This window comes from Cynocephalus volans, chromosome 4 (assembly GCF_027409185.1).
Source record: "Cynocephalus volans isolate mCynVol1 chromosome 4, mCynVol1.pri, whole genome shotgun sequence".
NCBI classification, from domain to species: Eukaryota; Metazoa; Chordata; class Mammalia; order Dermoptera; family Cynocephalidae; genus Cynocephalus; species Cynocephalus volans.
Window position 1 is genome coordinate 108,758,462 of NC_084463.1, and position 27,518 is coordinate 108,785,979.

The 27,518-nt window shown below is 37.7% G+C and overlaps 1 protein-coding gene across 3 annotated transcripts in view; it reads right to left on the reverse strand.

Moving 5' to 3' along the window:
- Window positions 1-223: 223 nt before the first annotated feature.
- Window positions 224-27,518, reverse strand: part of RIC3 (RIC3 acetylcholine receptor chaperone) — a 57,664-nt gene continuing 30,369 nt past the window's right edge. For 2 of the 3 annotated variants that reach the window (XM_063093880.1, XM_063093878.1), the window contains 2 exons: window positions 26,221-26,366; window positions 224-2,593 (listed from right to left, as the gene is read on the reverse strand). In XM_063093880.1, the coding sequence (XP_062949950.1) occupies window positions 2,154-2,593; window positions 26,221-26,366 (586 nt within the window). In that variant the 3' untranslated portion in view covers window positions 224-2,153. The remainder of the gene's footprint in view (window positions 2,594-26,220; window positions 26,367-27,518) is intronic. The other variant, XM_063093879.1, reaches the window with a different exon arrangement.

Below are 27,518 nucleotides of genomic sequence, written 5' to 3' on the forward strand. Positions count from 1 at the left end.
AACCAATGCTGTTTTACATGCATTGATTATTTCATTTAATCTCTACAACAATGTAAGAAGACCTGGACTTTTACTTCCCTTACTTTATAAGTGCAGAAGCTAAGACTCAGACCAGTTAAGGAGCTGACCCAAGATTTGACAGCTAGAATAAACAGGGATAGATTGTGACCCACATTTCCCTGCCTGCAGAATTCATGATCTTGAGCCCTCTTATAGTTCATAGTTCATTTTTATTTGTCAGGATCCCATGTTAAATTGAGTTTTCTGAGATGAGCCTTTTCTATTCCCAGTTTCTAGCACTGAGCAGTTGTCTGCTAAATGAATGAATGAATGAATGAGCAAGCTAGAAGGAAATAGAAGTTCTTATCACTAATAAAGGAATCAAATCCTAAGGCAAAAAAATTTGAACTAGGGACCCAGGGTTCTCTTTGTAAAGGAAATAACATGGAAAACAATTTATCAAAACAGTTAAGATCACCTACATTACTTTTTAACTTTAGTGTTACATTACATTTAGATTGTCTTCAATACATTTTAAGCTGCATTCTTTACAATGTGAGTCAAATATTCTACACAGAGATAGATACAATATACATTGTATAGACTCAATCTTCAGTGACTTTTCTCTGTAGTTCAAATAACTAACAAGAAATGCCTAGTGGTAGTTGGCAGATTATCTTAATATGATCCCACACCTTCTGACAGCAGTCTATACGCTTACATGTATGATTTAAACTATTTTCCTGGCAACTTATTTGTGCCAGACACATGGAACTCTAAAAGCCATATCTACCTTCATATAATTTCTAAAATTTTGAGTCTTCCACATTTCATGACTGGAATGTCCTTAGGAACACGTCCTCTTTAAACTCTCAGGTCTTACATGTAAAGCTGAATTCACTCATCCTTCATGCTAGACAGAATTCACGGATGCCATATTGTCTCAAGAAGACACATGACAACAACTTTGGAGAACAGGCATTTAGCTTGTTCAAAATCCTCCCAATCCTAGTCTATTTCCTACTTTCCACAGTTCTCTCAAAAGACCCAATATCTGAATGTTCACATGGTCTCTTCCCCTGGGCACTGCTATATTGGTTCTTGGCAACAGACACAATTGCAACTTCCCTGTTTTGCTGGCACTTTGTATATTAGCTAAGTCCTCATTTCTGTTTCAATTCATGTGGTTATAAAAAAAAAGTTCCCAGAGGACACAACATTCAGAAACAGTTTCTAGGCAAGGACTGTCCATAGTGCATGAGTTCTCTCTCCTATTGCGGGTTCCCTGGCCTGAGCTCCTCATGGCAAGACCACCACCCTTGGGCAGGCCTTCCTGCAGCCTCAAACCTTGGTTCTGCAGGGCAGGGACTAAAGTCTCTATCTAAAGCTTCCTCTGGCCACTGAAGACCAGGGGTGCAAAGGTACTTCTGGGTTTGGCAGTTTTGTTGAGCAGAACAGGGATAAAAAGAAAGCTAGAGATCCAAGCAATATCAGAGCAAAACAGTCCCCAAACAGGCCTCTGGGCTCATTCTCAGGACAGTGAGAGTCTTCTGCTACTCTGGAGAAAAGAGGATGTCTGAGACAGTATCAGTGCTCCTAGAAAGAGCTTCACTGTGAAGAAGAGGCTTCAGCTCAGATAGCAGTCTTTACCTTGCTCTGGGCCCATCATCCCTACAAACAAAATGTTCTCTTCTCCCCAGGAGAACATTGACCTGCTCAAGGCCCAAATAACAAGGTATCTTGGAGTCTGAAATCTTCACACTTGCAACCTTAAGTCCTCATCACCTGTGAGTTGATGTCCATCACAGGTAAACCGTTACTCCTAATAGGAAGAGCTGAAGTTTACCCTTGAGAGGTCCCATCTGTAATTACAATAGACCAAACACAATTACTCAATGGATCAACTTCTCTGATGTGGGAAAGGCAAGAAGAGTGAAGCTGTCTTGTGTTCACACTAATGTCTATGTTTTACAAGGTGACAGGTGTGTGAGCACAAGGAAGGATACATGATATCCATGGTAGAGGCCTGAGAGCTATGACATTTGAATACACAGAAGGTAGTACAGGACACAGGGCCAAGGATGAAATCTGAGAGGGAAAAGAAAGGTCACCTTGGGACTCGAGGAATGAATACTTCAACAAACTGGCTGCTTTCACTCTAAACCTTGTGGGTTACGCTTCCTCAACATGCCACTTGTATATGCCTTATCAGCACTGATCCCCAACCCTTCATCTCTAAAATCCTGGGGCCACTCCTCTTTGGTGGTTTCTTCTTGCTCGCTGTAGCTATCTGCACAGAATCCAGCATTCTCTGCCAAGACAGCAGGATCCTCTTCTTCATGAAAACAACAGGAACATGTTTCTGGCTTTGGGTCACACAAGGTAACGGGATTATCTTCCTGGGCTATGGGGTCAGTGGGCAGACTTTTCCAGCCCAAATGATCTGATTCCTCATCTTCTATCACTCCCATTCTTTCAGCTATTTCTTCAGCAGAGGGTTCTTTGGAGTCAGGGTAATCCACCAGGATTGTTTCTTGCCTATGCTTGATACAGTCTGAAAGGTCATAAATTGGATAAGTCTCTTCAGGGTAACCTAGGGAGAAAATTAGCACAAAGTCTTACAAAGAATGTGTCTTCAAAAAAAATAAAGTGTCAGGCTCAAAGAGGATTCTCAGGTAGCAGCCATCCTATCCCAGCAAATCCATTCAAGAAATCTCTAAGACGATTCTAATAGTCCTAAAGTTTCGCTTGAGCAAATTCATAGCAATATGGCTCACTGTCCCAGTGCTCTTTGAAATACAAACCAATTCAGATGAAAATCCCTTCTGAAGTGTAGGGTGCTTAGGGCAGAGTTAAGTCTCACACCACGTGCTTCTGGGTACTAATGGAGATTAAACAAACATGAGCCTTCAGTCTAAAAAAAAATGTACCAAATACCAGCTGGAGAGGGCATAGCTCAAGGCTAATGTTTATAATTTCTATTTGCAACCATCTCCAAATCTTCCGGGAGGGGAGGTGGGTAGGAAAGGAAGCTAAACCCTTTGAAAAATACACCATGAAGCTTTCTACTTATCAAAACAACTGAAATGGCTTGCAAGTGTTAGGAATAGAGAGCACTTTAGAAAGACATGCCCAAGATCCCAAAGGACAAGCATTGCATTTTCAAAAGACAGAATTCCTATTGTTGGCTTCTTTGTCTTCCCAAAATGGAACAAAAGGAAATAACAAATTAGTAAACAAAATGAGTAACACTGGTACTGAATCCCAGTTATAATGATGAGAAAAAGGAAAATGTTGCCAAATTAAGGAATGAAATAAAATAAATCTGTGTCAGCCAAACTGAGCCTGAGCAGCAGATGGGCCGTGCTGGAGCTCACATGCCAGGGCTGGCAGCAGCGGCTGTGCTCACTGCACAATGTGAAAAGCTGCAGAATTCAAAATCCATTTGCACATTATGATAATTGGAAAATTCAACCCCAACGTAAAACACTTTTTGCCTACAGACTGTGAAAAACAGCAGTCTTTGTTGGTACAGTTAGTGGGTGTGGAGACATTGTTACAATGTTTACTGCTTTTCTTGATTATAAAAGTCATACAGACTCATTGTAGAAAATTTGAAAAAATACAGACAAGCTTAAAAAACAAAACACGAATCACCCAGAATCCCACCCCTAATAATTTGCTGGCCTTTTTACCATATATAAACATATATTTTTCTTTTTCCTATTTTTAATAAAGAAGGATATTATATATAAAATTTGAACCCTGATTTTTTTCATTCAACATTACATCATAAGCATTTCTCCATGTCATTAGGCATTTGAAAGTTGGCTGCAAAATATCCCATCATATAGCTACATAATTGACAATGATTTACCATTCCTCTTCTGTAAGACATTTAGATTCTTTCTAGTTTTTCCCCTATTATGAGTAACATAGCAGTTGAGATCTCTGAATATAAATCCATGTCCATTTCCCTAATTCATTAAGACAGATTTCTGTAAATATGAAAAGTAGACCAAAGGGAATGGACATGTTAAAAGCCTTTTGTATAGTCTGCCAAATTTCTTTACAGAGGAGTGGTACAAATTTTCAATCCTACCAGTGATGTAAAAACTGTCTATCTTATAACACCCTCATGCCAATACAGTCTTTATTTCCAGGCTTAACTTACTGTGAACAGAATTCTAGATAAAATGGAGCTTAGCTACCTACCCAAGTCCCTCACAGCCTCCTTGGTCAAGGACAGGGGCTAGGGAAGCCTGCTTGCTAGTCAGCTCCCAGCCACTGAATGCTAAAGAGAAGTCCATTTACTGCCATATCCCTGCCTTCTTCCCACATCAAGAACAATCTTATCTTTGAATTTACATAACTATCTGTGCTGGTTTAAGAGAAAAGACCACACTGACTCAGGCTCCCGCCCACGCCAGGGCAAGGTCAGTCCAGGGGTCCTGGGCTCTGGTCCACCCCCAGCATCAGGCTGGCCTTCACAGCCCCAGACTTCAGGTCTGCCCCTACATCAAGCCCCAAGCCAGTCCCACAGCCCTAGTCATCAGACCCAGCCTCTAGATCAGCTCTTATATCCCCACAATCCAGCAGACCCAGGGGCCAGACCCAACCTAGTAGACCCCAGCACTAGGCCAGCCCCCACAGCACCAGGCTCCAGGCCTGCCCCTGTGGACCCAGGATCCAAGCCATCCCCCATGGCACCAGGACCTAGGCTGACCCTCATGGACCCTAGCCTCCAGGCCCAACCCTGCAGACTCAGGCTCAAGGACCACTCCTGTCCCAGGTCACCCCCTGTAGACCTAGGTTTCAGACTGCCCCCCTCCCTGCAGATACAGGATCCAGACATGCCCTTGTGAATCCAGGCTCCAGGCCCAACCCTGTGGACAAAGCACCAGGCCAGTATGCCTGAGGACTCCAATAGCAAGCTTGCCAAATGGCCTACCCAGAATCTCTGGATGGGCTGTCTGATGAATGGCTTTCCCAAACAAAGCCAGTCTGCAAAGACTGGAATAAGTCTCTGCTTCTTAAAACACAGAGACACCAACACAAAGCCACAAGGATCGAGAACAATCAGGGAAACATGTTACCACCAAATGAACAAAATAAAGCACTAGTAACAGATCCTAAAGACATGAAGATACCTGAACTGCCAGACAAAGAACTCAAAATAATCATTTTAAGGAAGCTCAGCAAACTTCAACAAAGCACAGAGAAACAATTCAATGAAATCAAGAAAAAAATAAACGTACAAAATGAAAAATTTACCAGAGATTAAAATTATATTTAAAAACCCAGAAATTCTGGAACTGAAAAATATGACAAATGAAAAATAGAAAGAGAGAGGATCAACAGCAGAACTGACCAAGCAGAAGAAAGAACCTGTGAACGCAAAGATAGGTTATTTGAAAATACACAGTCAGATGAGGAAAACAAAATGAGATGAAATGAAGAAAGCTTACAGGATTTATGAGACAGCATCAGAAAGGCAAACATTTGAGTTAAGGAGTTCAAGGAGAAGAAAGAGACAAATGGGTAGAAAGCTTTAAACAACAGCAAAAAACTTCACAAATCTGAAGAAAGATGTAAATATCCAGGTACAAGAAGGTCAAAAATTTCCAATCAGATTCAATCCAATTAAGACTACACTAGACATATTATAAACAATCTGTTGGGGCTGACTAGTTAGTTCAGTTGGTTAGAGCACAGCCTTGTAACACCAAGGTCAAGGGTTTGGTTCCCAGTACCAGCCAGCTGCCAGAAAAAAACTGTCAAAAGACAAAGACAAAGAAAGGATCTTGAAAGCAGCAAAAGAAAAGAAGCAAATCACATATAAAAGAGTTCCAATTAGGCTAGCAGTAGATTTCTCAGCAGAAGCCTTACAGGCCTGGAGAGAGTGGGATGATATATTCTAAGTGCTGAAGGGAAAAACTGCCAACCAAGCACACCATACCCAGCAAAGCTGTCCATCAGAAATGAAGGAGAGATAAAGACTTTCCCAAACAAACAGAAGCCAAGAGAGTTCATCACAAGATACACCTTACACAAGATACACCTTACAAAAAATGCTAATGGGTGTTCTTCAAGCTGAAAGAAAAGGACCCTAATTAGTAACACAAAAATATATGAAAGTGTAAAACTCATTGGTAAAAGTAAGTATAAGTACCTTGTCAAATTTATAATACACTAATACTGTAATGATGATGTGTAAATCACTTATATATTTAGTATAAAAGTTAAAAGACAAAAATATTAAAAATAATAACAGCTACAATAATTTCTTAAGGAACATACAATATAGAAAGACATAAATCAGTACATCAAAACATAAGATGTTGGGGGGACGTGGAGTAAAACTGTACTGTTATTCTATGTGATCAAAATTAAGTGGTTATCACTTGAAATAGTGGTTATAACTAAAAGATCTTTTATGTAAGCATCATGGTAACCACAAACCAAAAATCTATAGCAGATACACAATGGCAAAAAGGTAAGAAACCAAAGCATACCATTAGAGAAAATCAACTAATCACAAAGGAATACAGCAAAACAGGAACAAAGAATCTACAAATAAACCAGAAAACAACAAAATGGCAGAACTAAGTCCTTACCCATCAATAATTACCTTGAATGTAAATGAATTAAATTCTCCAATCAAAAGACATAAGAGTGGTTGAACAGATTTTTTTAAAAAAAGACCCAACTGTGCACTGTCTATAAGACACTCACCTCACCTTAAAGGACATACAAAGGTTGAAAGTCAAAGTATGGAAAAAGATACTCCAAACAAGTGCAAACCAATAGAAAGCAGTAGTAGCTATACTTAGATAAAACAGATGTTAAGTCAAAAATTGTAAAACGAGACAAAGAAGGACAATGTATGATAAATGAATCATCAAGAAGACAAAACAGAAAGTAGACTTCCAGTCAAGATGTAGGAATAGACGGTCCCTAGCGTCACTCTCTCCCACAAATCAACTGATTTAAACTATAAAAACATAACAACAAGTGCATATGGAACGGGGAGATGTCCAGTGGGGGAGGCAGAAGCTCCGCAGAGACCACATGCCCTGCGGGGCCGCCATTGCACGATCTAGCAGATAGGCTTCACTGCTGCCACCCGGCTCCATTCCCAGCCTAGCCCAGTGCGCACAGAGTAGGGAGACATCCGGCAAGGGAGGCAGAGGCTCGGCAGAAACCACACACCCAGTGGGGCCACCACGGCGTGATCCAGCAGCCCAGCCAAGTGCACACAGAGTGGGGAGATGTCTGGCAAGGGAGGCGGAGGCTCGGCAGAAACCGCACACCCTGTGGGGCTGCCACTGTGTGATCCAGCAGGTAGGCTTAACCGCAGGCACCGGCTCCATTCCCAGCCCATCCTAGTGTGCTCGGAGAAGGAAGACGTCCAGCAGGGGAGGCGGGAACTCCACGGGGACCACACTGCTGCCGCATGATCCAGCAGCCTGGCCCAATGCATACGGAGCACAGAGACGTCCAGCAAGGGAGATAGAACCTCCGTAGAGTCCACACACCCTGTGGGGGGGGCTGCCGCCGCATGATCCAGCAGCAGGTAGGCTTCGCTGCCGCCACCCAGCTCCATCCCAAGCCTGGCTTAGCGCGCACAGAGGAGGAAGACATCCTGTAGGGGAAGGGGAAGCTCTGCAGAGACCACACGCTCTGCGGTGCCTCGGTGCATCCCAGCAGCCCAGGCCAGAGCGCACAGAACAGGGAGAAGTCCTGCACGGGAGGTGGAAGCTCCACAGAGACCAAACACCCTGCGGTACCAACCCGTAATCCAGCATCCTGGCAGAGTCCAAGCTGACAAGAGAGGTGGCTCCCCAGAGAGGCCCAACCCGAGGCAAGCACACACACAAGGCACTAGTGGCCAACTGTGCAAACACTGAGGTAGCCATACCAAATTGGCAACCACAGCAACATCTTAGTCAATAGTGTCAAACCTGTGGACTGTGAAACCTCCTGCCACAATGAATAAACATCAAAAAAAAGATACCAGAAATACGAAAAATCAAGAAAGTACACCACCAAAAGATAATAAATCTCAAGCTCTAGATCCTATAGAACAAGAAGCCCTTGAAATGACTGACAAGGAATTTCGAGTGATAATTCTAAGGAAACTGAATGAGATACAAGAAAACTCAGTTAGACATCATGATGAAACGAAGAAAAGTATACAGGACCTGAAAGAGGAAACGTACAAGGAAATCAATCTCCTGAAAAAAAATGTAGCAGAACTTGCCGAACTGAAGAAGTTATGCAGCGAAATAAAAAAAACAATGGAGAGTTTAAACAGCAGGCTTGCAGAAGTTGAAGAGAGAACCTCTGAACTTGAAGATGGGCTGTTTGAAATAACACAAGCAGAAAAAGAAAGAAAAAAGAATCAAAGACATTGAAGAAACTCTGAGAGAGATATCAGACAACCTTAAGTGCTCAAATATCTGAGTCATGGGTATTCCAGAAGGGGAGGAAAAAGAAGATTCCATTGAAAACATATTCAACAAAATAGTGGCAGAAAACTTCCCAGGTATAGGAAAAATCACAGATCTTCAGATCCAGGAAGCTCAACGATCTCCAAACGTATTCAACCCAAAAAGGTCTTCTCCAAGACATGTTATAGTCGAATTGGCAAAACTCAAAGACAAAGAGAGAATCTTAAAAGCTGCAAGAAAGAAGCGTCAAATCACCTATAAGGGAGTCCCAATCAGGCTAACTTCAGACTTTTCATCACAAACCCTAAAAGCCAGAAAGGAATGGGATGATATATTCAAAATACTAAAAGACAGAGATGGCCAGCCAAGAATACTCTACCCTGCAAGGCTATCCTTCCAAAATGAAAAGCAAATACTATATTTCTCAGACAAACAAAAACTGCGGGAGTTCACCACCACATGATCACACTTACAAGAAATTCTCAAGGGAGTACTGGGTTTGGTAACTGAAAAATAACTACCACTGCCATAAAAACCCAAGAAAAATCAAAACCCACTAATATAATAAAAATGGCATTCATGAAGAGAAAACAAACAAAAAGGCTATCTACAACCTAAGGAACCAACAAACACAGAAAACAAACAGTAAATCAGAAAGCGAGGAACAAAAGACACCTAAGACAACCAAACAACCAATAAAATGCTAGGAATAAATCAACACCTTTCAATAACAACTCTTAATGTAAAAGGCTTAAATTCCCCAATCAAAAGACACAGACTGGCTGACTGGATTAAAAAGGAGGAGCCAACTATATGCTGCCTACAAGAGACCCACCTCACCCATAAAGACTCACATAGACTAAGAGTGAAAGGATGCAAAAAGATTTACCATGCAAACAGAAAAGAAAAACGAGCTGGAGTAGCTATTCTTATATCTGACAAAATAGACTTTAAACCAAAAACCATAAAAAGAGACAATGAGGGACACTACGTAATGATAAAAGGACTGATCCATGAAGAAGACATAACAATCATAAATATGTATCCACCTAATGTCAGAGCAGCCAGATTTATAAAACAAACTCTATTAAGACCTAAAGAAGGAAATAGACACTAATACCATAATAGCAGGGGGCCTGAACACCCCGCTGTCAATATTGGACAGATCATCTAGGCAAAGAATCAGCAGAGAAACACAAGATCTAAACAATACTCTAGACCAATTGGACTTGGCAGATATCTACAGAACATTCCACCCAACAACCTCAGAATATTCATTCTTCTCATCAGCACATGGATCATGCTCCAGGATAGATCACATATTAGGTCACAAATCAAGTTTCAACAAATTTTTAAAAATTGGAATTATCCCATGTATTTTCTCAGACCACAATGGATTAAAACTAGAAATCAATAACAAATGAAATTCTGGAAACTATACAAACACATGGAAATTAAACAGCATTCTACTTAATGACATATGGGTCCAAGAAGAAATCAAGCAGGAAATCAAAAAATTTATTGAAACTAATGAAAACAATGATACATCATACCAAAACCTATGGGATACTGCAAAAGCAGTATTAAGGGGGAAATTTATTGCATTAAATGCTCACCTCAGAAGAATGGAAAGATGGCAAGTGAACAACCTAACACTTCACCTTAAAGTTCTAGAAAAACAAGAACAATCCAAACAAAGTTAGCAGATGGAAAGAAATCATTAAGATCAGAGCAGAACTTAATGAAATTGAAATCCAAAAAACAATACAAAAGATCAATGAATCAAAAAGTTGTTTTTTTGAAAAGATAAATAAAATTGACAAACCATTAGCATGGCTAACAAAAAAAAGAAGAGAGAAGATTCAAGTAACAAAAATTAGTAATGTAAAAGGCGATATTACAACTCATTCATCTGAAATACAAGGAATCATTCAAGACTACTATAAACAACTATATGCCAACAAATTTGAAAATCTGGAGGAAATGGATAAATTTCTGGACACACACAAGCTCCCAAAACTGAACCATGAAGACGTAGAAAATCTGAACAGACCAATAACAATAAAGGAGATTGAAGCTGTTATCAGAAGGCTCCCAACAAAGAAAAGCCCAGGACCAGATGGATTCACAGCAGAATTTTACCAAACTTTCAAAGAGGAATTGACACCGATTCTGTACAAACTATTCCAAAAGATTGAAACAGACGCAAATCTCCCAAACTCATTCTATGAGCTGCCATTTGCAACAACATGGATGGACCTTGAGAGAATTATATTAAGTGAAACAAGTCAGGCACAGAAAGAGAAATACCACATGTTCTCACTTATTGGTGGGAGGTAAAAATAAATAAATAAATTCACATACACACACACACAAAAAAAAAAAACTGGGGGGGGAAGAAGACATAACAACTACAATTCCTTGAAGTTGATATGACAAGCAAACAGAAAGGACATTGTTGGGTGGGAGGGAGGAGAGGGAGGAGAGGGAGGAGAGAGGGAGGAGAGGGAGGAGAGAGGGAGGTTTCGGTAATGGGCCACAAAAATCAACCACATTGTATATCGACAAAATAAAATTTAAAAAAAAAAAAAAAAAGTCAAAACAATTGTTATAATATATGCACCCAATGTCAGAGCACCTCAATATATAACCAAATAAATATTAATATATCTGAAGAGAGAGTTACACTGTAATACAATAACAATAGGGTACTTATATATCTCACTTTGAACAAGGGCAGATCAAACAGAAAATCAATAAAGAAATATTGTACATAAATTGCACTTTAGACCAAATGGGACAGACATATATATATTCCATCCAACAGCAGCAGGATACACATTCTTCTCAAGCACACACAAAATACTCTCCAGGATAGATCATATGTTAGGCCACAAAACAAGTTTTAACAAATCTAAGAAGACTGAAATCATATTAAGTATCTTTTCCAATCACAACAGTATAAAACTAGAAATCAGTAATATAAGGAATTTCAGAAAATTTGCAAATATGTGAAAATTAAACAGTATTCTCCTAAACAATCAATGGGTCAAAGAAGAAATTAAAAAGAAAATTAAAATATACCTTGAGACAACTGAAAATAGACACACAACATACCAAAACTTACAGGATGCAGCAAAAGCAGTTCTAAGAGGGAAATTTATAGTAATAAATGCCTACATCAAAAAAAAAGAAAGAAAGATACCAAATAAATAACCTAATGTTACACTGTAAGGAACTAGAAAAAGAAAAACTTAAGCTCGAAGTTAGCAGAAGGAAGGACATCATAAAAATCAGAGCAGAAAAACAACAGACATGATCAATGAAACTAAGAGCTAGTTTTCTGAAAAGAAACAAAACTGACAATCCATTAGCTACATTAACTAAGAAAAAAAGAAAGAAGACTCAAATAAATATAATCAGAAATGAAAGAGGAGACATTACAACTGGTGCTACAGAAATACAAAGGATCATAAGAGACTACCACAAATAATTATATGCCAACACAGTGGATAACCTAGAAGAATTGGATAAATTCCTAGACACATACTACCTACCAAGACTGAATCATGAAGAAATAATGCGAATAGACCAATAACAAGTAAGATGAACAGTGAAATCTGTAAGAATTATCAATATAAAACAAATAATTATTGATAACTGCTAGAAATTTAACATTCTTAACATTGTTAAGAAATGATGCTTAAAACAGGAAAGGCTAATATCTCTAAAATTTAATATCACTTGTAGCTAAATTATATATAATTCCAACAAAACCTTTTTCAAAGGTAGTTAGAAAATAAATGTGATAAAGATTTTACCTTATATGGGAACACAGTTATATAATAAAGATTTATAATTTGAAGGAGAAAAGGAATTGTATTTCATTGATTACTAGTGAGATTGAAATATTTTTGCATGTGTTTTATAGCTGGTTGCATTTGTTTTCTTTTGTGAACTGCTTATCTGTGAGGATATCAGTGTTTTCAAAATAATTTATAGAACTTTTTAGATATTAAATATAACTTCTTTCCAGGCATATTTGTTATAAATATTTTTCCAGTTTAGTGTTGGCTTTGTGGTATTCTCCCCAGCATTTGGTGTTGTAGTTACTATTTTTCATTCCAGCTATTCTGATAGCTGTGTAGTAGTAACTCATTGTAATTTTAATTTGCATTTCTTTAGTGGCTAATAATGTTAGACATCTTTTCATATGCTTAATTGTGATCTGTAGATCCTCTTTGGTGAAATGTCTGTTTATATCTTTTGCCCATTTTCTCATTGGATTGTTTACCTTTTACGGTTGAGTTTTGAAAGTTATTTATATATTGTAGACTAGTCCTTTTGTTGGATATGTGGTTTGCAAATATTTTCTCCCACTGTGTAGCTTGTCTTTTCATCATCTTACCAGGACCTTTTGTAGAGCAAAAATTTTTAGTTCTGATTAAGTCCAATTTATCCTTCTATGAACTGTACTTTTTTGATATCAATTCTAAGAACTCTTTGCCTAACTCTAGATCCCAAACATTTTCTATTTTTTTCTAAGAGGTTTATAGTTTTACATTTTACATTTAAGTCCATGATCTATTAGGTGTTAATTTTTGTATAAGGCATTGAGACTTAAAGTTTATTTTATTTTACTTTATTTGTCTATGGATATCTGATCACTCCAGCACCATTTGTTTAAAAGGCTATCTTTCCTCCTTTGTCAAAAATCGGTTATACATTTTCGTTTGGGTCTACTTCTAGGTTCTCTGTTCTGTTCCACTGATGTGTGTCTATTCTTGCAACAATACACAGTCTTGTTTACTTCAGCCATAGAATCAAGTAGACTGATTCCTCCCACTTTCTTTTTCAAAACTGTTTATTCTATTTCCTCTGCCTTACCATATACATTTTAGAATAATACTGTCTATATTTACAATAAATCTTGATGGAATTTTGACAGGAATTATGTTCAACTGTATGTCAACTTGGGGAGAAATGACATTTGTACTATGTTGAGTTTTCCAATCTGTGAGCATGATAAGTCTCTCCATTTATTTAGATTCTCTTTATTGAGGAAGTTTCTCTGTATTCCAATTTTTCTGAGAGTTTTTATTATGAATGGATCTTGAATTGCTTTTATGCTCAAAAAGTTCTTTCCTGCTAGAGCCAGGACATATTCATAACTCCTTAACAATATAGTATATCTGGAATTATTCTGATGTTAAATGTGTAGAATCTAACTTCAGCTTCTGGCAATCATTGAGACATTAAATAATGTGCATTTAAATAATGTGAAAATCAAAGAAAACATATAAAGCACCAATTTTCAAACACTGCATGTACAGGCAATGCAGAGTAATCACAGAGAGAAGGGAAAAAGAACCCAGTGGTCTCACTGAGCTGGGAAAACAGAGATTAGAATTTAAGGCAGCCAGGGCAGCTAGAATTTACATGGAAGAATACCGGAAAGTATGGAGCTTCATAAAAAAAGAGTTCCAAAGATCTGCAGAGGGACCTCTTCATATTTTCAGCTGAATACTGATCTGTACATAAACAGGAAAGAACTACCGAAGGCTAGGAAAATAACTACTGAAAGTATTAGGCTTAAAAATTCTTGGAACTCACACATAATTAGGAATAGTTCATGTTCCTACCAGTGAGAGTCTTAAGACCTTGTGGGACATCAGGTAGAGAGAAAGATATTACCTTACTAGTGGGGCTAAACTAGCCCCAGAATAAAGGCTGCTCTAGACCCAATCCAACACATCTTAAAAACAAGCCTTAGAGGGATCAATTGATTTCTGGTAATTTAATTGTGTGTCAGAAAGAAGTTTAACACTATCTAAAGTATTAAAACAAAGTTCTACACCCAACAATGTAATTGCAATATCCATCATCCAATCAAAACTTACGAGGCATGCAGAAAAAGGAAATTAGAACCCATAACCAGGAGAAAAACCAATCACTAGAAACAGACCCAGAAATGACACAGATGATAAGATTAGCAGCCAAGACTGTCAAAAAGCTATTGTAAATATGCCTCATATGTTTAAGAAAGTAGAACATATGAATAGATGAGGAGAGAAATGAAATACATAAAAAAGACCCAAATGGAACTTCTAGAGATGACAATTCAATATCCAAAAGTAAAAATACATTGAATAGGATTAATAGATTAAATACTGTAGAAGCAAAGATCAATAAACTTGAAGATGCAGCAAGAAAAACTATTCAAAATTAAGCATGGTAAGAAAAAAGACTGAAAAATGAACAGACCACATGTGATCTGTGGGGCAATATCAAACATACGTGCAACTGGAGAGCAAGAAGGAGATATGAGAGACACAGATATTAATGAAATAATGGCCAAAAATTAGGTCATGGATTTAAGCTTCCACCTTGAGAAACTAGAAAAAGAATGACAAATTAAAGACAATGTAAGCAAAAGGATGGACACAGAAGTCAATGAAACAGGAAAAAGAAAACCACAATAGAAAAAAACATACATTAAAAGGATGGAATATTATGAACAACTTCATACTAATAGTAAATTTAACAATATGGGTGAAATAAGTAAATTCCTTGAAAGATACAAACTATCAAAGTTCATTAAAAAAAAAATAGATAACCTGCATAACAAAATATCTGTTAAAGAAATTCAATTCATACATAAAGTCTTCCAACAAAGAAAACTCCAGGCTCAGAGTATCACTGGAGAATTTCACCTAAGACTTATGGAAGAAATAATAGCAATTCTACACAAATTCTTCCAGAAAATAGAAGAGGAAGGAACACATCCCAATGCATTTTATGAGGGCAATTACTCTGAAATCAAACCCAAAGACATTACAGGAAAAGAAAACCACAGACCAATATCCCTCATAAACACAGCCATAAAAATAAATCTTTAGCAAATTGAATCTAGCCATGTACCTTATCATGACAAAGTAGAGATTATTTCGGGAACGTAAAGTTGTTCTAACTTTCAAAGATCAATGTAAATCAATATAATTCACCATATTGACTGACTAAAACAGAAAAATAATATGATCATCTCAATTGCTTTAAAAAAAAATTTCACAAAAATTCAATACCCATTCATGATTAAAAACTCTCGGCAAAGAGTAGAAGGTAGCTTCCTCAACTTGAACATGAGCATCCATGAAAAACCGTCAGCTCACATCCTACCAATGGAGGATGTGTGAGTGCTTTCCTCCTGACACCAAGAAAGCAAGGATGCTCGTTCTCACTTCTGTTCAGTGTGCTGGAGGCTCTAGCCGTGCAATAAGGCAAAAAAAAAAACCCAAAACCAAAACAAAACAAAAAACCCCCCAAAACAAATAAAAGGCACACAGATTAGAAAAAAAGAAGAAAACCTGTGTTTATTCATAGAAAATTTAATCATCTATATAGAAAATCCTAAGGAATCTAATTCTAAGCAATCTATATATTTTTAAAAAGCTACTAGAATTAAGTGCAATTAGAAAGGTCACAGGATACAATTTCAGAATACAAAAATCAATTGTATTTCTATATAGTAGCAACAAGCAATTAAAAATTTTAAAATACCACTTACAATATCATAAAAAAAAAAGAGCTACACTTGACCATTGAACAATACAGGGGTTGGGGCACTGATCCCCCCTGCACTACATTTTCTGCCCCATGTTGGGCAGCAGGCAGAGGGGCACATCATTACTTAAGTAGTAGTTACTTAACTACTTAACTACTAATAGCATACTGTTAGGTAGGCTACTTAAGTGATTGGTTAATTTTCCAATAATTTATTGAAAAGAATCCATGTATAAGCGGGCCCAAACAGTTCAAACCCATGTTGTTCCAGAGTTTGCTGTACTTAGGGATAAGTTTATAAAACATGCAAAACTTATAAACTGAAAACTACAAAACACTGCCGAGAGAAATTTTTAAAGGTGTAAATAAATGGAGAGATATAACATGTTCATGGATTGGAAGATTCAATATTGTTACAATATCAATTCTTCCAAACTGATCTATTCAGTGCAATACCAATCAAAATCTCATCAGGCTTTTTCAAAAAAACTGACACAGTGATTAGAAATTTATATGAAAATATAAAGTACCTAGAATTGCCAAAATAATTTTGAAGGAAAAATTGAAGAAGTTAACACTACTTGATTTCAAGATTTACTCTAAAGTCACAGTAATAAAGACTGTGACATTGGTGATAGTACAGACATACAGATCACTGGAGCAGAACAGAGTCCAAAACAGACGCACACATACATGGTCAACTGATTTTAAAACAAAGTGCCAACATAATGAAATGTAACAGAAGGAGCTGGAACAAAAAGGAGCTGGAACAAAAGGAGCTGGGTATTGATATGGAAAAAAATAAAGCTAAGTCCCAACACCTTGTACCATCTATAAAAATTAACTCAAAATAGATCTCAGGCCTAAATGTAAGAGCTAAAACCATAAAATTTCTAGAAGAAAGCACAGGAATTAAGCAAACCTTCAGGTAGGCAAAGATTTCTTAAACAGAATACAAAAAATGTGAATCACAGAAGGAAAAAATGATAAATTGCACTTCATCAAAATTAAAACTTCTCTTTGAGAGATGCTGTTAATAAAGAGGGAGATGTCATCAAGATGGTGGAATAGACAGTCCCCAGCATCACTCTCTCCTACAACTGATCAATTTACAATTATTAAAAAGCAAAGACTGCTAACCGGGGACCACTGGAGCACAGCAGAAGAGAAGGAGTTCGTGAAGGTGGCAGAAGTTGTCAAGAGAGAAGATACTGCTCCCACCATTTCGAGCCCTGGCTGCTTCAGGGCTGCCCTGATGAGGGGCAGGAAAAAGTTGTAGCATATGGCACAGGAGCCATACAAAGCTGCAGCCATGCACTTTGCGTGAAGTTGGGGATAAGAAGGCCTCTGAGTGCACCAAACCAGCCCTGAGGCCAGTGACACAAATGACAGGGTTCTGGTGGACCTGCATACTGAGGGCCACATCTGACTGAAGAAAGGAGCCACCCAGAAGCCAGTGAGTTACCATGAGGGACCGGTGCACAGCCCACACCACAGGAAGCATTTGGAGTGCAGGGGGAGGATGGCCTACTGGGGGAACATTGGAGTGCAATGTGGGTAGCTGATTTGCCTTTTTATTGGTACAGGCCTACTCAGTGGAGACTGGTCAGGAAGACAAAACTTCAGGGGGTGCAGTTTGCTCTTAAGACTTGGTTCTAGGCCAGAATATCCATACAGCCCAGGTGTATCTGACCTCACAAGATCGGAAGTGATTAAAAGGCCCACAATTAAAATATGAGCCACAAAAAAAGCTTTCCACAGAGAATCAGCAGCAAAGCAGCATAGCTCAATGGCAGGGCTTGAGTGCTGGTCCCCAAAGGAAGTTTCACCAATTTGGGAATTAACCAAAGGACAACAAATTAGTTTCCAGTACAGTGTTTAACAGGTGGTGACAGATAATAATCCAACACAGAAATGGGAAAAACAAAAAACCCACAGATGAGAGACAAGCTCTCCTGTTAACTAGTAAAGGCTTAACATCACCAAAGAACACCTATAAAACCTAGAAGAGGTAACAGTCTCCTCAAATGTCCAGGCATCAACATAAAGACACAAAGATTGAGAAAGAACAGAGAAATATGACACCATCAAAAGAAACAAACCAAGCACCAGCAATGGACTCAGAGGAACAGTGTATTTATAAAAGGTCTCAAAAAATTCAGAACAACCCTCTTAAGGATGTTCAAGGAGTGACAGAGAATTAAATGATAACTGGAAAACAATCCAGGAGCACAATAAGAAATTTGACAAAGGAATTGAATCAATTAAAAATAAATAAATAGAAATTCTAGAAATAAAGAATACATTATCTGAACTGAAAAACTCACTAGAAAGCTCCAACAGCAGACTTAATCAAACTCAGGAAAGAATCAAAGATAAAATATATGAAATTATCAAACCAGAGGAGCAAAAAGAAAAAAAGACTAAGAAAAAAGGAAACAGAAATATGGCAAATATGGGACTCCCTCAAGCAAAATAACCTCTGCATAACTGGCATATCTGAAGCAGAAAACATGTAGAAATCATATTCAAGGAAATAATGCCTGAAGATTTCCAAAGCACAGAGAAAGATGACATCACCCAGGTACAGGAAGCTCAGAGGTGGCCAATCAAATTCAGTCAAAGAAGGAACACCCCAAGGCACATCATAATCAAATTATCAAAACCAAAGACAAAGAAAAGGTACTAAAAGCAGCAAGAGAAAAGCAACACATAACATTCAACGAAATCCCAATATGTCTCTCAGTGGATTTCTCAGGAGAAACACACAGGCCAGAAGAGAATGGGACGATATATTCAGAGTGCTGAAGGAAAAAAACTGTCAGCCAAGAATTCTCTATCCAGCAAAACTAACCTTCAAATATAAAGAAATAAAATCTTTTCCAGATAAACAAAAGCTAAGGGAATTCAACACTTGACCTACCTTACAAGAAATACTCCCCTCCGCCCAGTAGCAGGCAAGAGAACAATTCTTGGGGTTCTAGGCAGGAGCCGAGGGCAGCTGTCCCCTCCACTTGGTATCAAGCAAGAGATCAATGCTCAGGATCCTAGGCAGGAGTCAAGAGCAGCTGCCCTCTCCACCTGGTAGCAGGCCAGACAGCAACACCTGGGGTCCTAGGCAGGAGACAAGAGCAGCCACCACCTCTTCCCAGAAGCAGGCAAGAGAGCAACTCCTGAAGTCCTAGGCAGGAGCTGAGGGCAGCCACCCCCTCTGCCCAGAAGCAGGCAAGAGAGCAATGCCCAGAGTCCTAGGCAGGAACTGAGGGCAGCCACCCCCTCTGCCCAGAGGCAGCAAGAGAGCATACCGAAAACACCACTTCCATGTGGGTGTCCCACCACAGCCACCGCCACTGCCACGGCTGCTGCAAAAGCACCTCCATGTCACTGCAGTAGCCAGGGATGCTATACCTAGCAAGGCTATCCTTCAGAAATGAGGGGAAAATAGTGTATTTTCCAGACCAAAAAAAAAAAAAACTGCCAGAGTTCACCACCACATGACCAGACCTACAAGAAAACCTCAAGGAAATCCTACATCTGGAATCAGAAAAATGCTAATCACTACCATGAATACACAAGAAAGAACAAAATCCACTGGTAGAACAAAAATGCAAACGAGCAAGAGAAAGAAACTAAATCTTAATGCCACAAAAAACCATAATGACAATGTGATAATGCTCCTGCTTTATTTCTGATTTTAGTAATTTTGGTCTTTTCTCTTCCTTTCATGGTCAATCTAGATAAAAGTTTGCAAATTTTGTTGATCTTTTTAAAGAATCAACTTTTGGTTTTGTTGATTTTTTCTATCACTTTTTAATTCCCTATTTTATATATTCCTGTTGTCATTTTTGTTATTTCCTCCTTAATTTGCTTTTGATTTAGTTTGTTCTTCTTTTTCTATTTTCTTAAGATAGAAGTTTACATTACTGATTTGAGATCTTTCTTATTTTTAACATAGATGTTTACAAGCATAAATTTTCCTCTAAGCACTGCATGAGCCTTGCATACTATAAATTTTGATATGTTGTCTTTTGATTTTTATCTCAAGGTACTCTCTAATTTCCCTGTGATTTTTCTTTTTACCCATTGTTTATTTAGGAGAGCATTATTTAATTCCCACACACTTGTGAATTTTCTAGATTTCCTTCTGTTATTGTGGTCAAAGAACATATTTCTTATTATTTTCTATGATTTTAGTCTCTTTAAATGTATTAACACTTTTGTGGCCAAAAAAAAAAAGAAATGCTAAAGGGAGTTCTTCAATCTGAAAGAAGATGGCACTAAGGAGCAGCAAGAAAATATTTGAAGGTAATAACTCATCAGTAAAGTTAGTTCACAGACCTCAGAATACTCCAGTGTCATAAGGGAGATGAATACACCATTTACAACCTTAATATGAAGACTAAAGGACAAACCTGACAAGACAACAACAAATCCAACAACCATATAAGAGACAGCAATATTAAAAGATGTAACTTGAAACAACAAAATGCCCAGAATTGGGGGGAGTGACAGCAAAGCATAGATTTGGCTTTGGTTCTTTCTTTTCTCTTAGATATCAAAGTCAAGATGTTATTAGTCAAAATAATATGTTATAACTAACTAATCTGTTCTTTGTAAGCCTCATGGTAACCATAACACAAAAACTTATAAGAGTCATACTAAAAATAAATAGAAAGAAATCAAAATACACTTTTAGGGAAAACCACTCAATCACAAAGGAAGACAGTAAGACTGGAAAAAAAGAAAAAAAGGATCAACAAAATGACAAGAAAAAAGGTAACAAAATGGCAGTAAGAAGTCCCTATATATCAATAATAACTCTAAATGTAAATGGATTAAATGACCCAATTAAAAGACAAAGAGTGGCTCAATGGATTATAAAACAAAAACAATACCGGGCCAGCCCCATGGCTCACTCAGGAGAGTGCGGCGCTGGTAGCACCGAGGCCGTGGGTTCAGATCCTATATAGGGATGGCCGGTGCGCTCACTGGCTGAGCATGGTGCAGACAACACCGTGCCAAGGGTTGTGATCCCCTTACTGGCCAAAAAAAAAAACAAAACAAGAACTACCTACAAGAAACTCACTTCACCTATAAAGACATACACCAACTGAAAGTGAAGAGATGGAAAAATATATTTCATGAAAATGGAAAAGAAGAGCATGAGTAGCTATACTTATATCAGATAAAATAGACTTCAAATCAAGGAAAGTAAAAAAAAAGGAAAGGAAGGTCATTATATAACGATAAAAGGACCATTCAACAAGAGCATATAACAATTCTAAATATATACACATCCAACTCTAGTGTGTTATATAAAGCAATTACTATTAGACCTAATAGGAGAAACAGACTCCAACACAATAGTTGGGGACTTTAACATCCCACTTTCAGTAAAAGACAGATCATCTAGACAGAAAATTAACCAGGAAAATCAGAATTAATCTCTATTCTAGGGTTACTGAACCTAACAGACCTAAATAGGACATTTCATCTAGCAGTTATGGAATACACATCTTCTCAGCAGCATATAGAACATTCTCTAAAATAGACCATATGTTAGGTCACAAAACAAGCCTCAACAAACTAAAAAGACCTTAAATCATATCAACTACCTTGTCTGACCACAATGGCATAAAACTTGAAATCAACAACAAGAGGGACACTAGAAACCATACAAATACATGGAAATTAAACAACATGCTCCTAAACAACAAATGGGCCAAAGAAGAAATCAAAAAATACCTAGAGACAAATGGTAATGAAAACACAACATACCAGATAAATGCCTACACCAAAAAAGAAGACATCAAATAAACAACCTAACATTACATCTGAAGGAGCTAGAAAAATAAGAACAAACCAAACCCCAAATCAGCAGAAGGAGAGAAACAACAAATATCAGAGCAGAAGTAAATGAATTATAAATTTAAAAATATATATATAAAAGATCAATGAAACAGAGATGGTTTTTCGAAAAGGCAAACAAAATTGGTAAACCTTTAGCAAGACTAATGAAGAAAAAAGAGAGAAGACTCAAATAAATAAAAAATCAGAAATGAAAAATGAGATATTACAACTGATACCGCAGAAATGCAAAGGATCATAAAAGACTACCACATACAACTATATGAGAAAGAACTGGAAAACCTAGAAGAAACGGATAAGTTCCTCGATTCCTACAACTTACCAAGGTTGAGTTACGAAGAACTAGAAAACCTAAACAGACCAATAACGAGTAATGAGATTGAAGCAGTAATAAAAAGTCTCCCAACAAAGAAAACCCCAGGACCAGATGGCTTTACCGCCAAACTCTACCAAACATTTAAAGAAGAACTAATACCAATTCATCTTAAATTCTTGCAAAAAACCGAAGAGGAGGGAATACTTCTCAACTCATTCTATGAGGCCAGCATTACCCTTATACCAAAACCAGAAAAAGACACAACAAAAAAAGAAAACTATAGATCAATATCCCTAATGAACACAGATGAAAAGATCCTCAACAATATACTAGCAAATGGAATCCTACAACACATTAAAAAGATCATTCACCATGATTAGGTGGGATGCATCCCAGGGATGCAAGGATGGTTGAACATACACAATCAATAAACATGATATATCACATCAACAGAATGAAGGAAAAAACCATATGATTACTTCAATAGATGCAGGAAAAGCATTTGATAAAATCTAACACCCTTCACGATAAAACACTCAACAAACTAGGTGTAGAAGGAAGCTATCTCAACACAAGAAAGGCCACATATGACAAACCCACAGCTAATATCATACTGAATGGACAAAAACTGGAGGCTTTTCCTGTAAGATCTGGAACAAGACAAGGATGCTCACTTTCCCCACTCTTATTCAACACAGTATTGGAAATTCTAGCCAGTGCAATAAGGGAAGAGAAAGCAATAAAGGGAATCCAAATTGGAAAGGAGGAAGTGGAACCATCCCTATTTGCAGATGACATGATCCTATACATAGAAAACCCTAATGACTCCACCCAAAAAATTACTAGAACTAATAAATGAATTCAGTATAGTGGCAGGATACAAATCAACACAAGAAAATCAACAGCCTTCCTACATGCCAATAACAAAATAGCTGAAGAAGAAATCAAGAAAGTAATCTATTCACAATAGCTACCAAAAAACCCTGAAATATCTAGAAGAGTAAATTTAACTGAGGAGGAAAAAGACCTCTACAATGAAAACTATAAAACACTGATGAAACAAACTGAAGAGAACACAAATAAATGGAAAGATATCTCATGTTCATGGGTTGGAAAAATGAACATCATCAAAATGTCCATATTACCCAAAGCAATACACACATTCAATGCAATCCCTATCAAAATACCAAGGACATTCTTCACAGAAAGAGAAAAAATTATCTTAAAATCTGTATGGAACCACAAAAGACCCTGTGTACCTAAAGCAATCTTGAACAATAAGAACTCATTTGGAGGCATCACACTCCCTGACTTCAAAATTTACTGTACAGCTATAGTAACCAAAACAGCATGATAGTTATATAAAAATAGACAAACAGACCAGTGGAAAAGAATAGAGAGCCCAGAAACCCACACACTTACAGCCAATCGATTTTCAACAAATGTGCCAAGAATATTCAGACGGGAAAGGACAGCCTCTTCAATAAATGGTGCTGGGAAAACTGGATATCCACATGCAGAAGACTGAAACTAGATCCCTCTCTCTCACCATACAGAAAAATAAACTCAAACTGGATTAAAGACCTAAATTTAAGACCCCAAACTATGAAGCTACTAGGGAAAGCATAGGGGAAATGCTATACAAAGTGGGAGTGGGCAGTTTTTTTTGAACAAGACCATAAAGGCATAGGCAACTAAAGCAAAAATACACAAATGGAACTACATGAAACTAAGAAGCTTCTGCACAGCAAGAGACACTACCAACAAAGTGAAGAAACAACCCACAGAATGGGAGAAAGTGCTTGCAAATTAGACAAGAAGCTAATATCCAAAATATATAAAGAACTCAAACAACTCAACCGAAAAAAAATAATAACCCAATTAAAAGATAAGCTAAGGACCTGAACGGAAATTTCTCAAAAGAAGACATACAAATGGCCAACAAGAACATGAAAAACTGCTCAGAATATGAGGGAAATGCAAATTAAAACCACAGTGAGATATCATCCCACCCATTAGAATGGATATTATCAACAAGACAGAAAATAACAAATGCTAGCGAGGATGTGGAGTAAAGTGAACCCACCTACATTGTTGGTGGGAATGTAAATTGATAGAGCTACTGTGGAAAGCAGTATGGAGGTTCCTCAGAGAACTAAAAATAGATCTACCTTATGATCCAGCTATCCCACTACTCAGTTTATACCCAAATGAAATGAAATCATTGTATCAAACCTGAACTCCCATGTTCATTGCAATGCTATTCACAATAGCCAAGAGATGGAATCAACCTAAATGCCCATCAATGGATAAATGGATTTAAAAAACTGTATTGTATATACACAGTGGAATACTATTCAGCTATAAAAAGAAATGACATCCTATTATTTGCAGCAACATGGATGGAACTGTAAACCATCATGTTAAGTAAGTCAAGCGCAGAAGGACAAATACCACATGGTTTCACTAATATGTGGAATCTAAGAAAAAAAAAACCCATAAAACAGTCGTTTTTTTTTTTTTTTTTTTTTTTGTCATTTTTTCGTGACCGGCACTCAGCCAGTGAGTGCACCGGTCATTCCTATATAGGATCCGAACCCGTGGCGGGAGCATCGCCGCGCTCCCAGCGCAGCACTCTACCGAGTGCGCCACGGGCTCGGCCCAAAACAGTCGTTTTTATAGAAGTAGAGAGTAGAATAATGGTTATCAGAGGCTTGGAGAAGGAAGGAAAAAGGGCAGACTAACAAGTACAAAACTATGCTATCTACCCTAAGTGTATCATTGTGCAGTATATGCATGTATTGAAGCAATACAGTGTACCCCACAAAAATACATATAAATAAAATTAGAAAAAAAGGCAAGCCACAAATTATAAGAAAATATGCACAAAACGCATAACTGATAAAGGACTTGAATCCAGAGTATTAAAGAACTCTTGCAACTCAATAAGAACAAAATCAACCCTATTTAAAAATTAGCAAACAAGGGCCGAGCCCGTGGCACACTCTGGAGAGTGCGGCGCTGGGAGCGCAGCGATGCTTCCGCCGCAGGTTCGGATCCTATATAGGAATGGCCAGTGCACTCACTGGCTGAGTGCCGGTCACGAAAAAGACAAAAAAAAAAAAAAAAAAAATTAGCAAACAATTTGAACAGACATTTCACCAAAGACATACAGATGGCAAATAAGTACATGAAAAAATGTTTAACATCATTAGTCACTGGAAAAATGCAAATTAAAGTCACAATTAAGATACCACTATATACTCGCCAGAATGGCTAAAATTAAAAAGACTGACAGTACCAAGTGTTAGCAAGGATGTGGAGTAATTGCAATTCTCATACACTGCTGGTGGGAAGGCAAAATAGTAGAGGCACTTTGGAGAGCAGGTTGATAGTTTCTAGTAAAGTTAAGCATACACTTAACATAAAACCCAGAAATCTCATTCCTAGGTATATATACCTAAAAGAAATGAAAATATATGTCCAAAGACTTACATGTAAAAGTTCATAGCAACTTGATTCTTAATAGCTGAAAGCTAGAAACAACTCAAATGTTCCTTAACTGGTGAATGTATAAACAAATTATAGTATATCCATTTGACAACACTACTACTCAGCAATAAAAAATAAAAAAGAACCACTGATACACACATGAATCTCAAAAGCATTATGCTAAATCAAAGAAGCCAGAAACGAACGAGCATATGCAGTATGATCCATTTGTATAGAAAAGGCAAAACAATAGGGACAGAAAGTAGTTCAGTTGTTGCCAGGAGTGGGAGGAAGGGATTAACTGCAAAGGAGGAGGGCATTTTCTGGGGTGATGGAAATTTTCTATATCAAGTCTGTGGTGTGATTACACAACTCTATACATTTGTCAAAACTCATCCAACTGTACACTTAAAATTGGTCAATACTGTTGTATATATATTATACCACAGTAATAAAGATGATTTTTAAAAAATTTGTAAGATCTCTCTTCTGGGCTGACGGCTAATAAAGAAACAGGAAGACATAGTTTACCTTCCCAGTCCTCCATGTATGGGGCCTCCTCAGCTTCTTTCTCTGGAGTTGGTCTGTCAATGAATTTTCCTTCTTTCATGACTCTGGTGATTTCTCGGAGCTGATGCAGCAACCGTTTCTCTTGGTCAGAAGTTACAGTCTGTGCTCTGTTTACAAACATCAGACAATACAGTCATTTAGTGAAATACTCCAAGGCAATGGACATAAACACCACTATGATTCGTCTGGGTCCTAGAATAGGAAATCCAATAGCAGCATAAAATTATTCTAGGAATTGATCCTGGAACTGCATAGCTGGGAACTAGAGATGTTAGTCAATGTTTTGATTTTATTAAAACTAAGTGGAAAACTAAGGCTCAGAATAGATCAAGTGATTGCCCAAGGTCCCACAATGAGTTAATGTCAATACTGGAACCAGACCCCAGATGTCTCAGCTTTCAGTTCAGTGTTCTTTCAGTATACCTCACTACCCTGATTCTCTAATCTCCTAGCAATTTCACTGTTACATTACTCCATTTACTACAAGCCACTTTTCTCAGAAGCAAGGTTATCAAAGGAAAACGTTCTGGGCCATTAGCCTCAACCAGGGAAAAATATGCTATTAGAAACACTTAATATATTTGTGAAGTATCCTAAAATTTCAGAGCTGGATAATTCTGAAAATTTCAATCATCTGGACCAGAGAAATTGGGGAAACTGAGGTCCATAAAGGAGAAATTATATATGTATTCATATGTCTAGTTAATGGTAGCACTATAACCAAAACTAAAGTCTCCTGACTTCTGATAGCATTCTGCGCAATTCTTGAAGCACAGTGCTCAGGTTCCACAGTTTAGAAAACCTGGTTTGAGTCCCAACTTAGCTGGGTGGCTCCAGGCAAATGTATGCAAAACAACATGAGGCTCAAGGATAACAGTATGATTATTTTATTTGAGAGGGAAGCACTGAATCACACTGATAGGCAAACAAGGCCCTACTTAAAAGACTGAGAACTATCTGCTTTGAGATCAGTTTTATGTAGTGGCAGGATTTAAGATAGGCTACTTATTTTCTTCTCTTAAAAACCCAAAGCATTCCAAATTAATATAAAACTCATGAAGGAAAATGATTCATTCTGTACCAGCCTTGTGGAGGTGCCATCTATTTTTCTAACTAGCCAGTTGTGAGTCTGCATTCCTTTTTATGCTCAGCCGAACAAACTTTAGCCTTAATATCTAATAGGAAAAAAAGAAAGTGTTTCCCCTTCCAATGTCAAGATGGTAACTGAGGAAAATGAAGGTGCAACATTTTCACAGACC